At 43.9% G+C, this 15,783-nt stretch overlaps 1 protein-coding gene across 2 annotated transcripts in view; it reads left to right on the top strand.

Moving 5' to 3' along the window:
* FNBP4 (formin binding protein 4) overlaps positions 1-15,783 on the top strand; it is a 53,120-nt gene that overhangs the window by 24,444 nt on the left and 12,893 nt on the right. For both annotated transcript variants that reach the window (XM_010371139.2, XM_010371140.2), the window contains exons 9-12: positions 9,302-9,426; positions 11,742-11,846; positions 13,194-13,327; positions 14,304-14,491. In XM_010371139.2, coding sequence (XP_010369441.1) covers positions 9,302-9,426; positions 11,742-11,846; positions 13,194-13,327; positions 14,304-14,491 — 552 coding nt within the window. The remainder of the gene's footprint in view (positions 1-9,301; positions 9,427-11,741; positions 11,847-13,193; positions 13,328-14,303; positions 14,492-15,783) is intronic.

Raw genomic sequence — 15,783 nt, 5'->3', positions numbered from 1 at the left:
AGGAGTGAGAGCCTGAGAGGCTGACATTTACTGGGTGGTGGTGTATTCAGAGCCCAGTCCCATTTCTTCTCTCTTTGTCTACATTGCCCAGCCTCTGTGTGGGTGAGTAGAGAGTTTGATTGTGTTGTGAGGACCCAAGTTGTCTTCATTCAGGGTAATGAGGACCTTACCCTTCATTCATGATAAGGTGGAAGAGATCCTGCTGCATTTTTTAATCTTATTTTCAGAAATCCGTGGATAAAGCTAATATTTTAATCTCTATTTGACCCTAATTCATTCTTTTCTTTTTTTTTTTTTTTTTTTTCTTTTTGAGACAGAGGTCTCACTCTGTCGCCCAGGCTGGAGTACAAAGGCATGATCTTGGCTCACTGCAACCTCTGCCTCCCAGATTCATGCAATTCTTTTACCTCAGCCTCCTGAGTAGCTGGGATTATAGGTGCCTGCCACCACGCCTGGCTATTTTTTGTGTTTTTAGTAGAGACGGAGTTTCGTCATGTTGGCCAGGCTGGTCTTGAGCTCCTGATCTCAGTTGATTTACCCACCTCCCAAAGTACTGAGATTACAGGCGTGAGCCACCGCTTTCAACTGTGGGCCTAATTCTGTACTGGAAAGTTAGCAGTAAGATAAGGACCTCAAACCTTAGTTGAGTACACCTAGAAGAAAATACTTTTATGGATCATGGTTCAAAAACAACCCAGTGCTGTGTCACAGGAAGCTGAGGCAGAAGGATCCCTGGATCCTAGGAGTCTCAGGCTAGCTGGGCAACATAGCAAGACCCCTGTTTCTTTTCTTCTCTCTTTTTTTTTTAAAGAACCAAAAAAAAAAAAAGGTGATAAATAAAGGCAGGCATCCTTGTTTGAATTTTTTTTCTTTTTATTTATATTTTTTGAGACAGAGTTTCACTCTTGTTCCCCAGGCTGGAGTGCAATGGTACAGTCCTGGCTCACTGCAACCTCTGCCTCCTGGGTTCAGGTGATTCTGCTGCCTCAGCCTCCTGAGTAGCTGGGATTACAGGCGCCTGCCACCATGCCCGGCTAATTTTTGTATTTTTCAGTAGAGATGGGGTTTCGCCTTGTTGGCAAGGCTGGTCTTGAACTCCTGACCTCAGGTGACCTGCCCACCTTGGTCTCCCAAGGTGCTGGGATTACAGGCATGAGCCACCACCCCTAGCCTGAATTTTTTCTTTTTAGTTGGCAGTGCGGAAGAACATAAAGGAAAAATCTGTAAATCCTCTTTATCTTTTCATTATTCTCGCTCCCTACCCCTGTGGTCCTTTTTTTTTTGGAGATGAGTCTTGCTCTGTCCCCCAGCCCAGAGTGCAGTAGTACGATCTCTTGCCTACTGCAACCTCCACCTCCCGGGGTCAAGCAATTCTTGGCCTCAGCCTCTCAAGTAGCTGGGATTACAGGCGCATACTACCATGCCCAGCTAGTTTTTTTTTTTTTTTTTTTTTTTTTTTTTTTTTGAGACGGAGTCTGGCTCTGTCTCCCAGGCTGGAGTGCAGAGGCCGGATCTCAGCTCACTGCAAGCTCCGCCTCCCGGATTTATGCCATTCTCCTGCCTCAGCCTCCGGAGTAGCTGGGACTACAGGCGCCCGCCACCTCGCCCGGCTAGCTTTTTGTATTTTTAGTAGAGACGGGGTTTCACCGTGTTAGCCAGGATGGTCTCGATCTCCTGACCTCGTGATCCGCCCGTCTTGGCCTCCCAAAGTGCTGGGATTACAGGCTTGAGCCACCGCGCCCGGCCCCCCAGCTAGTTTTTGTGTTGTTGGTAGAGATGGGGTTTCACCATGCTGGCCAGGCTGGTCTCAAACTCCTGACTTCAGGTGATCTGCCCACCTTGGCCTCCCAGAGCAATGGGATTACAGGTGTGAGCCACTGCACCGGGCTATTTTTTCTGTCCTTTATATACATATATCCTTCCAGACAATGTTCTTTATGTACGTTTACAGTTAGGTATGCATAAGTGTGCTTATGTGTATATATGTAAATTTTACCATATATGAGAGTATATAGATTGTTAGGCAACATACAGTTTTCACTTAACAATGTGCCTTAAAAATTGTCGTTCAGGCCGGGCGCGGTGGCTCAAGCCTGTAATCCCAGCACTTTGGGAGGCCCAGACGGGCGGATCACGAGGTCAGGAGATCGAGACCATCCTGGCAAACACAGTGAAACCCCGTCTCTACTAAAAAAATACAAAAAACTAGCCGGGCGAGGTGGCGGGAGCCTGTAGTCCCAGCTACTCGGGAGGCTGAGGCAGGAGAATGGCATAAACCCGGGAGGCGGAGCTTGCAGTGAGCTGAGATCGCGCCACTGCACTCCAGCCTGGGCGACAGAGCAAGACTCTGTCTCAAAAAATAAAAAATAAAAAAAATTGTCGTTCATTGGTTAAAACTGAGTGGTGTAGATATGTGTATTTAACTCTACCCACTGTTGATGGACGTTTAAATTGTGTCCATGTTTCACTAAAAAGAAATTGTTGCATTTGTACTATGAAAAAAACCCCTATAGGGCACTCAGATGTCCATCAGAGGTATCATAGATAAATTGTGGTGCATTCTTTATTTTTTTAAATTTTTTGTATTTTTTTGAGACGGAGTTTTACTCTGTCGCCCAGACTGGAGTGCAGTGGCATGATCTCGGCTCACTGCAGCCTCCACCCTCCAAGTTCAAGTGATTCTCTGGCCTCAGCCTCCCGAGTAGCTGGGATTACACACGCCTGGCTGATTTTTGTATTTTTAGTAGAGATGGGGTTTCACCATCTTGGCCAGACTCTTCTGGAACTCCTGACCTTGTGATCCACCCTCCTTGGCCTCCCAAAGTGCTGGGATTATAGGCGTGAGACACCGTGCCCAGCCCTGTGGTATATTCTTAGAAAGGACTACTAAGCAGCAGTGACAAAAGGAACATACCGTAGTTATGTGCATCATTGTGGCTTAATCATAGAAACAATAATATTTACTTTCGGAGGGCAAAGCAGGAAGATCATTTGAGGCCAGGAGTCAAGACCAGCCTGGACAATATAGCAAGACACCATCTCTAAAATGTTTTTTAAAAATTAGCCAGTGTGATGGCACACGCATATAATCCAGTACGCATGATGTTGAGGGAGGAAGATAGCTTGAACCCAGGAGTTCAAGGCTGCAGTGAGCTATGGTTACACCCCTATACTCCATCCTGGGTGACAGAGCAAGACCCTGCCTCAAAAGAAAAACAAAAGAAAGACTGGCTTGTGGTGACTCACGCCTGTAATCCCAGCACTTTGGGAGGCCATGGTAGGTGGATCACCTGAGGTCAGGAGTTCAAGACCAGCCTGGCCAATTTGGTGAGACATGGTGAGACTCTGTCTCTACCAAAACTACAAAATAGGCTGAGCGTGGTGGCACATGCCTGTAATCCCAGCTACTTGGGAGACTGAGGTAGGAGAATTGCTTGAACTGGGGAGGCGGAGGTTGTGGTGAACCGAGATGGCGCCACCACACTCCAGCCTGGGCAATAGAATGAGACTCCGTCTCAAAAAAAAAGAAAAGAAAAATGGTGGCTGGGCGCGGTGGCTCACGCCTTTCATCTCAACACTTTGGGAGGCCAAGGAGATCGAGACCATCCTGGCTAACACAGTGAAATCCCGTCTCTACTAAAAGTACAGAAAATGAGCCGGGTGTGGTGGCAGGTGCCTGTAGTCCAGCTACTCAGGAGGCTGAGGCAGGAGAATGGCTTGAACCCAGGAGGCGGAGTTTGCAGTGAGCCGAGACTGCGCCACGGCACTCCAGCCTGGGTTTCAGAGCAAGACTCTGTCTCAAAAAAAGGAATGAAAAACAGTTCTGTTGAACAAAAAAAGCCATGGAAGAATGCATATGTTAATATTCTATGTATATAAATGCAGAAATAAGCAAAAATATTGTGCTTTGGCTGGTTCACACCTGTAATCCCAGCACTTTGGGAGGCCAAGGCAAGCAAATCACTTGAGGTCAGGATTTTGAGACCAGCCTGGCCAACATGGTGAAACCCCATCTCTACTAACAATACAAAATTGTTAGTACAAAATAGTTAGTTAGGCGACCTGGTGGTGCTCGCCTGTAATCACAGCTACTTGGGAGACTGACACAGGAGAATCACCTGAACCCAGGAGGCGGAAGTTGCAGTGAGCCAAGTTTGTGCCACTGCACTTCAGCCTAGGCGACAGAGTGAGACTCTGTCTCATGAAAAAAAAATATATAAATATATATGTATATTGTGCTTAAAGATCTGTCCATGAGGAAGCTAAAGGAATATAATGACTGACACCATGAGGGTAGAGGTCATGTCTGGTGTGGCTGTGATGGCAGAGAAGCCTGGGAAGACTCAATGTTAACATATTAATATTTTGGGCCGGGCGCGGTGGCTCAAGCCTGTAATCCCAGCACTTTGGGAGGCCGAGGCAGGCGGATCACGAGGTCAGGAGATCGAGACCATCCTGGCTAACACCGTGAAACCCCGTCTCTACTAAAAAATACAAAAAACTACCCGGGCAAGGTGGCGGGCGCCTGTAGTCCCAGCTACTCGGAGGCTGAGGCAGGAGAATGGCGGTAAACCCGGGAGGCGGAGCTTGCAGTGAGCTGAGATCCGGCCACTGCACTCCAGCCCGGGCGACAGAGCAAGACTCCGTCTCAAAAAAAATTTAAAAAAAAAATTAATATTAATATTTTGATATTTTAATAAGCCGTGTTATACTTTTTTTTTTTTAGACGGGATCTCACTCTGTTACCCAGGCTGGACTGCAGTGTCACAGTCATGGCTCACGACAACCTCCACCTCCTGGGTGCAAGCAATTCTCCTATCTCAGCCTCCCGAGTAGCTGGGATTACAGGCGCGTGCCACCATGCCCAGCTAATTTTTGTATTTTTAGTAGAGATGGGGTTTCACTGTGTTGGCCAGGCTGATCTTGAACTCCTGACCTCAGGTGATCCACCTGTCTCTGGCTCCCAAGGTGCTGGGATTACAGGCGTGAGACACCATGCTTGACCTATTTACTTGAATTTTTGTTTCTTTTAAGAGACAGGATTTTGGCGTAGCTCACGCCTATAATCCAAGCACTTTGGGAGACTGAGGCGGGCGGATCACCTGGGGCTGGGAGTTTGAGACCAGCCTGACCAACCTGGAGAAAACCTGTCTCTACTAAACAAACAAACAAAATACAAAACTAGCCGGGCGTGGTAGTGCATGCCTGTAATCCCAGCTACTCGGGAGGCTGAGGCAGGAGAATTGCTTGAACCCAGGAGGCGGAGGTTATGGTGAACTGAGATCGTGCCATTGCACTTCAGCCTGGGCAACAAGAGCAAAACTCCCATCTCAAAAAAAAAAAAGGAGACAGGATTTTACTCTGTCACTCAGGCCGAATATAGTTGACATAATCATAATGCAGCTTTGAATTCGTGGGCCCAAGTGATGCTCCTCCCTCACCCTCCCAAAGTACTGGAATTATAGGCTTGTGCCACCTCACTGAGCGGATTTTATTCTTTATATTATATGCATTTCTTATGCTGTTTTAAAATAAATAATACTGTGGTAACATCCTGGTGAATGTATTTTATGTACATTTTAGTTCACAACAGTAAAGATTCCTCGTGGTAAATTGCTAGGTCAAAGGGATATGTGCATTCTAATTTAATACAGCCTGTGTACTTGCCCTCCAAAACATTCTAGTCTTTAACTCTAGCCATCCTTAAAATTGTTAAGTTCTTGGACCTGCTACCAGATAGAAGACTTCTAATATACAATGGCATTAAAAATTAATAAATAGGACCGGGTGCGGTGGCTTACGCCTGTAATCCCAGCACTTTGGGAGGCAAAGGCGGGTGGATCACGAGGTCAGGAGATAGAGACCATCCTGGCTAACACGGTGAAACCCTGTCTCTACTAAAAATACAAAACAGTTAGCCGGGCGTGGTGGCGGGTGCCTGTAGTCCCAGCCACTCAAGAGGCTGAGGCAGGAGAATGGCATGAACCCGGGAGGCGGAGCTTGCAGTGAACCGAGATCGTGCCACTGCACTCCAGCCTGGGCAACAGAGCGAGACTCCGTCTCAAAAATAATAATAATAATAAATGGAATTAGTGGGAAGATTTTGTTTCAGACAATTTGATAATAAAGAGGGACTATTAATCAGGTAAAAGGAGAGCCAGGCTATTATATTATAAGGTTAAGGACTTAAAAAGTTTTAGGCTGGATGCAATGGCTCATACCTTTAATCCCAGCATTTTGGGAGGCTGAAGCAGGAGGATTACTTGAGTCCAGGAGTTCGAGACCAAACTGGGCAACATAGCAAGACTTTGTCTCTGCTGAAAAACAAAAAATGAGACTGGAGGAGGTCAAGACTGCAATGAACTGTGATCACACCAATACACTCCCACCTGGGCGACAGAGTAAGACCATGCCTCAAAAAAAAACAAAGAAAGCCAGGTGCTGTGCCTCACACCTGTAATCCCAGCAGCTTGGGAGGCTGAGGTGGACAGATCACTTAAGGCCAGGAGTTTGAGACCAGCCCAGCCAACATGGCAAAACCCTGTCTCTACTAAAAAAAAAAAAAAATAGCTGGGCATGGTGGCAAAAGCCTGAAGCCCCAGCTACTTGGAAGGCTGAGGCAGGAGAATTGCTTGAACCCAGGATGTTGAGGTTGCGATGAGCCGAGATAGCTCCACTGTTCTCCAGCCTGGGCAACAAAGATTCCATCTCAAAAAAAAAAAGTTTAGAATATTAAAAGCCATTTAAAGTCACATTTTTACTTCTAATCCTGAAGATGAAGGATTAACCAAAGTCACAGCTCTCACATTTGAGGTATTTTTGGCTTTTTTTTATTGTTATTTTCTAGACGGAGTTTTGCCCTTATTGCCCAGGCTGGACTGCAGTGGTGTAATCTCGGCTCACTGCAGCCTCCACCTCCCAGGTTCAAGCGATTCTCCTGCCTTGGCCTCCTGAGTAGCTGGGGTATTACAGGTGCCCAGCACCATGCCCAGCTAATTTTTTGTATTTTTAGTAGAGACAGGGTTTTACCATGTTGGCCAAGCTGGTCTTGAACTGACCTCAGGTGATCCACCTGCCTTGGCCTCCCAAAGTGCTGGGATTACAGGCATGAGACACCGTGCCTGGTCATTTTTGGCTTTTTTAAGTGGCAGTCGTTTATTTATTTATTTGTTTATTTATTTTAATAAATAAATTAAAGTCTTGCTCTGTCGCCCAGGATGGAGTACAGTGACACGATCTCGGCTCACTGCAAGCTCCGCCTCCTGGGCTTATGCCATTCTCCTGCTTCAGTCTCCCGAGTCGCTTGGGCTACAGGCGCCCACCACCATGCCCAGCTAATTTTTTGTGTTTTTGTTAGAGACGGGGTTTCACCGTGTTAACCAGGATGGTCTTGATCTCCTGACCTTGTGATCCACCCACCTCAGCCTCCCAAAGTGTTGGGATTACAGGCGTGAGCCACCGCACCTGGCCTATCTGGCAGTCATTTAGACTGTGTGAATTAGTTTGGGTATGCAGGTGTTACGAAGCAAAGATAAAAGAGTTCATATTGTGTGCTCTGTTTAAGTTGGTAGACCTCTTCTCTTTTGGAGATTCCCATTACCAATAGACATCAGCACCAACTAAATAGGTGGGTTCAATATAGATGTCTGTAGGTCTTCACCACTATAGGAAGGAGATCACCAGATGGTTTGAAAATGATGCAGGCCGGGCGTGGTGGCTAATGCCTGTAATGCCACTACTTTGAGAGACCTAGCTGGGCGGATCACCAGTCAGGAGTTAGAGACTAGCGTGATTAACATGGTGAAACCCTATCTCTACTAAAAATACAAAATTAGCCAGGCTTGGTGGTGCATGCCTGTAATCCCAGTTACTTGGGAGGCTGAGTCTGGAGAATCACTTGAACCTGGGAGGTAGAGGTTGCAGTGAGCTGAGATCACGCCACTGTACTCCAGCCTGGGCAACAAGAGCAAAACTCCATCTCAAAAAAATACTAATAATAATGATGCAGCCTGGATGCAGTGGTTCACGCCTATAATCCCAGCACATTGGGAGGCTGAGGCAGGCGGATTGCGTAAGACCAGGAGTTCGGGACCAGCCTGGGCAACATGGGGAAATCCCATCTCTACTAAAAATACAAAAACTGGCTGGACATGGTGGCACCTGCCTGTAGTCCCAGCTACTTGGGAGGCTGAGGTGGGAGGATCCGTTGCGCCTAGGAGGTCAGGTCTGCAGTGAGCTGAGATCATGCCACTGCACTCCAGCCTGGGCGACAGAATGAGACCCTGTCTCCAAAAGAAATTATAATGCTGATAATGTTGCTCTTTTGAGCACCTTCCCCTGCAACTTGTTAAAGAATTCTTACATATCCCAGGTTTGCTGTCTAGCTATTGTAAGTAATTGAAGCAGTGGTATTCTGGAAGAGAAGATTAGAAAAGGTGTTAAGGAGAAGGGGAAAGCAGAAACTTCAGGGTAATTTGATAGACTAAAATAAATTTTACTTATAGATGTATTTTAAGAAAGTTGATTATAGGCCGGGCGCGGTGGCTCAAGCCTGTAATCCCAGCACTTTGGGAGGCCGAGACGGGCGGATCACGAGGTCAGGAGATCGAGACCATCCTGGCTAACACGGTGAAACCCCCGTCTCTACTAAAAATACAAAAAACTAGCCGGGCGAGGTGGCGGGCGCCTGTAGTCCCAGCTACTCGGGAGGCTGAGGCAGGAGAATGGCAGGAACCCAGGAAGCAGAGCTTGCAGTGAGCTGAGATCCGGCCACTGCACCCCAGCCTGGGCGACAGAGCAAGACTGTGTCTCAAAAAAAAAAAAAAAGTTGATTATAAAGGATTTTTATTTTATTTATTTATTTTTTGAGATGGAGTCTTATTCTGTCGCCCAGGCTGGAATGCAGTGGCACAATCTCGGCTCACTGCAACCTCCGCCTCTCAGGTTCAAGCAATTCTACAGGCGCGTGCCACCACGTCCGGCTAATTTTTTGTATTTTTAGTAGAGATGGGGTTCAACTGTGTTAGCCAGGATGGTCTCAATCTCCTGACCTTGTAATCTGCCCACCTCCAAATGCCAAAGTGGTGGGATTACAGGCGTGAGCCACTGCGCCCGGCCCTGAATTGTTTTTGGGTTATAAAGACAGTAGGCTGACAAGTTTGAAGAGTTTTAACAAGTAGGTAAAACAGGGAAGAGAGAAAGAACTAATAATCTTTTGCAGATATCTGCTATGGGGGAAGATGTATACAGTGCTCTGTAAGTATTGGTACTTTAGTTTAATTTTACGTGTTTTCTTTTACAGCAATTGGTGCTGAAAATTCAGAAAAAACAGATGAGAATTCAGATAAAGAGGTGGAAGTAGAAGAATCTCCAGAGAAAATAAAAGTACAAACAACACCAAAAGTAGAAGAAGAACAGGATTTGAAAGTATGTATATTACTTAATGCAACTTGACAAATTTTTATTATTATTATCATCATTATTTCGAGATGGAGTCTTGCTCTGTCACCCAGGCTGGAGTGCAGTGGCACGATCTCGGCTAACTGCAACCTCTACCTCCTGGGTTCAAGCTATTCTCCTGCCTCAGCCTCCCCAGTAGCTGGGATTACAGGCGTGCACCACCACTCCCAGCTAATTTTTGTATTTTTAGTAGAGACGGGGTTTTACCATGTTGGCCAGGCTGGTCTCGAACTCCTGGCTCTGTGATCCGCCAACATTGGCCTGCCAAAGTGCTGGAATTACAGGCGTGAGCCACTGCGCCCAACACACCAATTTTTTTTTTTTCTCCCCCCCTCACCCCCGCAAGACGGAGTCTTGCTCTGCCACCCAGGCTGGAGTGCAGTGGCCCAATCTTGGCTCACTGCATCCTCTGCCTCCCAGGTTCAAGCAGTTCTTCTGCCTCAGCCTCCCAAGTAGCTAAGATTACACCACCACACCTGGCAAGTTTTTGTATTTTTAGTAGAGACGGCATTTCACCATGTTGGCCAGGCTGGTCTTGAAATCTTGACCTTGTGATCCACCCGCTTTGGCCTCCCAAAGTGCTGGGATTACAGGTGTGACCCACCGCACCTGGCCCAATTTTTTTTTTTTTTAAATGCCAGTTATTATTAAACTGCTTTCTGTTAACAAGTAGTAAAAGTAATAGTAATGTTTCCAAACCCAAATTGTTTACTTGGTTAGATGAAAAGATCATATTTAAGCCTGAAATAATTAATTACAAGGCTGACTTGATACTGAGAAATTATCTAACATCCTAACTGCTTAATTGCTTTCTTCAAATTAAGCCTCTGTTTGAGAAGCAGTAGCTTATAGGCTTGTCTAGTTTGGGAGAAAAGTCACAGATTTAATTCCGGTGTGAAATACTTGTCTTTACACAAAGGCAAATTTAGTTTGAATTGCATTTCTAACCTAATCTCATGGGAGAGTTGGACCAAATAAGTATTGGCTATTTAAGGGTGGTCTGCTGGAAAAACCACTTAACTTGTTATTTTGACTTGCAAGAGTATCCAATTACTAGTTAGGGAACAACCAAGTAGAAGGGACTGGGATAATTAATTTTGTTTCAGGCTTCAGCAGGTGGCTAATAAAGCAATTGATGGATAAATGGCAATTTGACAATATTGGTATTTATATCATTCAGGATCTGTTTTTTCCAGCTTTGTTGAGCTATAATTGACTATACATATATCTTGCATGTACTATGTCATGATTTGTTATATATGTATATTATGATTATCACAAGCAAGGTAAATTAACTTACATATCACCTTACCTTGGAGAGTTGTCTTGTGTGTGTATGTGGGGATAACACATAAGATCTATACTCTTAACAAATTTCAGGTATCATTAACTGTAGTCACCGTGCTGTGCTTTAGATTTCCAAATTTATTTTATTTTATTTTTGAGGCAGAGTCTCGCTCTGTCACCAGGCTGAATTGCAGTGGCACAGTCTTGGCTCACTGCAACCTCCACCTCCCGGGTTCAAGTGATTCTCCTGCCTCAGCCTTCTAAGTAGCTGGGATTACAGGTGTGTGCCACCATATCCACCTCATTTTTGTATTTTTAGTAGAGGTGGGGTTTTACCATGTTGGCGAGAATGGTCTCTATCTCTTGACCTTGTGATCTACCTGCCTCAGCCTCCCAAAGTGCCGGGATTACAAGTGTGAGCCACCACACCCGGTCCCAAAATGTATTTTATAACTGAAAGTTTATATTCTTTGACCAACATCTCCCCATATTCCCCTGTCTCCATCCCCTGGCAACCACCATTCTAATTCTACTCTTTGAGTTTAGCTTTTCAATATTGGGATCCATTTGCAACTATTGAATTCCATGTTGTATTAGAATGCATTATGATGGGCTAGGCACAGTGGCTCACATCTGTAATCTCATCACTTTTGGAGACTGAGGCAGGAGGCTGACTTGAGACCAGGAGTTCAGGAGCACCCTGGGCAATAGCGAGACTTTTGTCTGAAACACAATAATTGTTTTGAATACTTTTTAAAATGCATTGATTATGTAAATATGGTATTTGATTCCTGTCATTATTTGTCACTTTGTTATGTGTATTATGTTACTGTAAATTAGAATTTTATATTCTGGACAACTAAATACAGCTGTTGAGGGAAGGCTGTTTATAGGCAGACCCATATTTCCGATGTCTATAAGAATAAATGAAGGATTGTACATAATACAGAAAATGTTAGATTCTAGTTTTACTTTTCTTCTTTTCTGCATTGTAGTTTCAGATTGGAGAACTGGCAAATACCCTGACAAGTAAATTTGAATTTCTAGGCATTAATAGACAATCCATCTCCAACTTTCATGTGCTGCTCTTACAGACTGAGGTAAGTTTTTTTTGGTGTAAACAGTAAGTGAATGAAATGCTGTATGTGTTACAACTCTGTCTTGCTTATATTTTAAGCCTAAATTTAAATTTTTAGCCTTGAAGCATATTTGAGCCAACAGTCCAAGAAATAAAACTGTATTAACCAAAGCACAGTAAATAGATTTTTTTCTCACAAATTAAAATTAAATTCTGATGGTCAGATGAGGCCATGTAATGTTGAAGGTACTTTGTGTTAAAGCATTATAAGTCTGTTTAAAAAGAAAAGTTGAATCCTATTTGTAACTTACATACTTTACAAAATGGCAGGGCAGGATTAGGTAAGGAGCTCCTGTAGGAAGCTGACTAATTTCATTAAGAACTGAACCCTTGCCCAGGCGCAGTGGCTCACACCTGTAATCCCAGCACTTTGGGAGGCCGAGGCAGGTGTATCACCTAGGGCAGGAGTTCGAGATCAACCTGACCAACATGGTGAAACTCCACCTCTACTAAAAATACAAAATCAGCCGGGCTTGGTGGCACACGCCTATAATCCCAGCTACTTGGGAGGCTGAGGCAGGAGAAGGGCTTGAACCCAGGAGGTGGAGGTTGCGAGCAGAGATCACTTCACTGTACTCTAGCCTGGGTGACAGAGCCAGAATCTGAGTCCATCTCAAAAGAAAAAAAAAACCTGAACCCTTAACTGGTTACTAACAGTACTGGAATAAGTGAACTATCTTCCCAAAAAAAGTAAAACTACTGGGGAAACCAATCTTAATAAATCGAAAGGGGAAGACAGAACTACTACTCATTTTCACACATACTGGAGAGTTGGTGGTGTAAAAAATATCCTGGAGCCCAATTTCATTTTTCAGAACTCTGTCGTGTACTTAAGATTTTTTTTTTTTTTTTTTGAAACAGAGTTTCGCTCTTGTCACCCAGACTGGAGTGCAATGGTACAATCTTGAATCTTGGCTCATTGCAACCTCCGCCTCCCAGGTTCCAGTGATTCTCCTGCCTCAGCCTCCCGTGTAGCTGGGATTACAGGTGCCTGCCACCACGCCCAGTTAATTTTGGTATTTTTAGTAGAGACATGGTCTCACCATGTTGGCCAGGCTGGTGTTGAACTCCTGACCTCAGGTGATCCACCTGCCTTGGCCTCCCAAAGTGCTGGGATTACAGGCATGAGCCACCACGCCTGGCCTTAAGATTATTTTATGAGATGAAGATGGGGTTTATTTTCCTCTCCGGTCTACTCTCCTGCCAGAGCACAGGGATATAGTCTTGGAGCAGAAGGCTTATATCCCCTTTGCCTGTGTCTCCTGACATAAAATAGTAAGTCTTTAACATATTTGTCTGTTTATTCTAGACTCGAATTGCAGACTGGCGGGAAGGGGCTCTTAATGGAAACTACCTTAAACGAAAACTTCAGGATGCAGCAGAACAACTAAAACAGTATGAAATAAACGCCACTCCTAAAGGCTGGTCCTGCCACTGGGACAGGTACGCACTCTTCTCCCCTTTTCACCTTTCACCTTTGACATCTCAGACATGATTTGTGATCACCACCATCTGACGACATGACAGCCTGTCTGGAGACTGAGAGCAGCTGCAGTTAGTGGTGCTGGGCAGGCAAAGCACCGCAAGCACAAAGTTTGGCCAGCCACACATTGGAGAAACAAAAGCAGTGTTTAAAGTGTACCATGTAACGGATTTTTTCCCAAGATATGGACAAAGCTGGTTTTTACTCTCCAGAGTGTTGCACGGAGTAGGGCGGGCTTGGGGGTTAAGCGCATGCGAGAGCTCTGTGCGCTTTACAGGACCTCTGGAAGCAACTACTCCTGATTAACCTCGGTGAAGTTAAGGAAAACTTCGTGGCTGAAGATGTGAATGAAGAACAAGATTACTATCCTCTGCCAGCAGGTCAGATGAAAACATTTCTTTATATATTTGGCTTTTCTTGATTTTTTTTTCGTTATTTGAAATCTTTGCTCTTTTATTTTTCAGCTCCCAGATCCTCTCCCTCTCTTTAGCTTTCACTGTGTTTGATAATCAAGAATATGAAATGTGAATTCCACGGTCCAAGAGGGGAAGAGTCACCTTTCACAAACTTCGTTGTTCTCTTCTTTGGAAGGGAAATTAGTGTTCTAGGCGATTGAGTCCCTTCATTAATGAAACTTGAAACCCTGTTATGCATTGGCAAATAACAAAAAAAGAGAAAAATGTTTTCTAAGTCTCATCTGTTGGAGTGAGAGGGTTCAGGGCTGTATTCACAGAGTTGCTGGCAGTGCAAATAGCTTTGAATTATCCTTGGTTCTCCATTCTCAGTTGTCAAAGCTCTTTGTTGCCTTTGTGAATAGCAGTCCATTAAGAGGTTCGTCCCTGTGAGAGCAGACTGCTGTCCTGGGACAGGACCAAATGGAAGTGTCTTTGTAGGAGAATGGGTTTTAAAACATGTGTTTTCTTTCTTGTAATTTAGGGATCATAGACGGTATTTCTATGTAAACGAACAGTCGGGCGAGTCTCAGTGGGAGTTTCCAGATGGTGAAGAGGAAGAAGAAGAAAGCCAAGCGCAAGAAAGTAGAGATGAGACTCTTGCCAAACAGACCTTGAAAGACAAAACTGGCACTGATTCAAATTCTACAGAATCCTCTGAAACTTCCACAGGTGGGACAATTTACCTTGTACTAATTGCGCAGAAATGACTTTAGAAGAAAAATCTTACTAATTTACATCATTAAAAGAACAGATTTTATGTCATAATAATATAAGCTTCTGACTGAGGATAGTGATGTGAACTAAAACAAGGAATGCATGAGTTATTATGGTTGGAAATCAGCATACTGTTGTTATCATGTATAAAACTATGCCCCAAAATGAAAAGATAAGCCAATAGATTTTGATTTTAAAAGATTGTTTTGTAACCATTCTATCATGCCACTGACTAAACTGTGGGTCTCCAAAAATAGGAATGCTAATTAGTGCTAAAGAAGTAGATAAACTATCAATATATGTGGCATGCTGAGATTTGTTCTACATTTCTATACAACACTTAGTCTGTTCATATTGCAGCCTCATTTCTCACCTCTGCTAATCTTACAAAAAGGGTGGTTGGTACAAATCAAAATGATATGAAGAAATGCCATTAGTGCTTGTTTCAGAGAAGCAAAATAGTTGATCATTAAAAATCACCAGCAATCTTCTCTGGTCTAAAACAATTGGCAATAGAATGGATCATTCCATTTTTAAGGTGCTCTTAGAAGAATTTAGTTTTTTAAAAGATAGGCTTTCATGCTCCTCAGTTCCTTTAAGGATCTGATAGCTCTTCAGAAGAGCCTGAACTTGACTCCACATTATTAAAGAAGCAATTTTTCCCCCTTTCAGTCTCTTTCCTGGAATGACAAATATAAGTGAATAATGAAGCATACTCAAGACTTCAATTAACCACCTTTTTTGTTTTTAGTTTTTAAAAATTTTCCAATGTGTAAAGAAACTTCTACCTTTTAATCTTAGGAATTGGTAGCTATTTGTTAAACTGATGGCATACGAAGGCAAGAGTCTATGAGTCGTTTCTAAAGTAGTAGATCTTTGAAAATTTGAAAAAGTGAAATTTGTCAATAACAGAGTTAGGAGCTGAATTCTTTTGTCTGATACTTATCCAAGTTGATGCTTGTACTCTACTGGCTCCCTGATCATAGTAGACAAGCACTAGTAATGTACCAAATGAAACTGGTTGTGTGCCAGATAATTTTGTTAACTTCTTAAATAGCCTAGGAATCGTCAGCAGGTCACGTACAACTGCAGTGATAATTTTAGAACATAGCAAAAGGCCGATTTTATTCTACTTCACATTTTAGAAGTGCATTTTTTCAACTTACAGGACATTTTACTTCCCTTTTACATGAAGAGATTTTCTTTTGAATATTTTTCCTCTCTTTTGGTAGCAGTGATAGACATGT

Source organism: Rhinopithecus roxellana, chromosome 15 (genome assembly GCF_007565055.1).
Source record: "Rhinopithecus roxellana isolate Shanxi Qingling chromosome 15, ASM756505v1, whole genome shotgun sequence".
In the NCBI taxonomy this organism is placed as follows: Eukaryota; Metazoa; Chordata; class Mammalia; order Primates; family Cercopithecidae; genus Rhinopithecus; species Rhinopithecus roxellana.
This window is presented reverse-complemented; position numbering and strand designations above follow the sequence as displayed.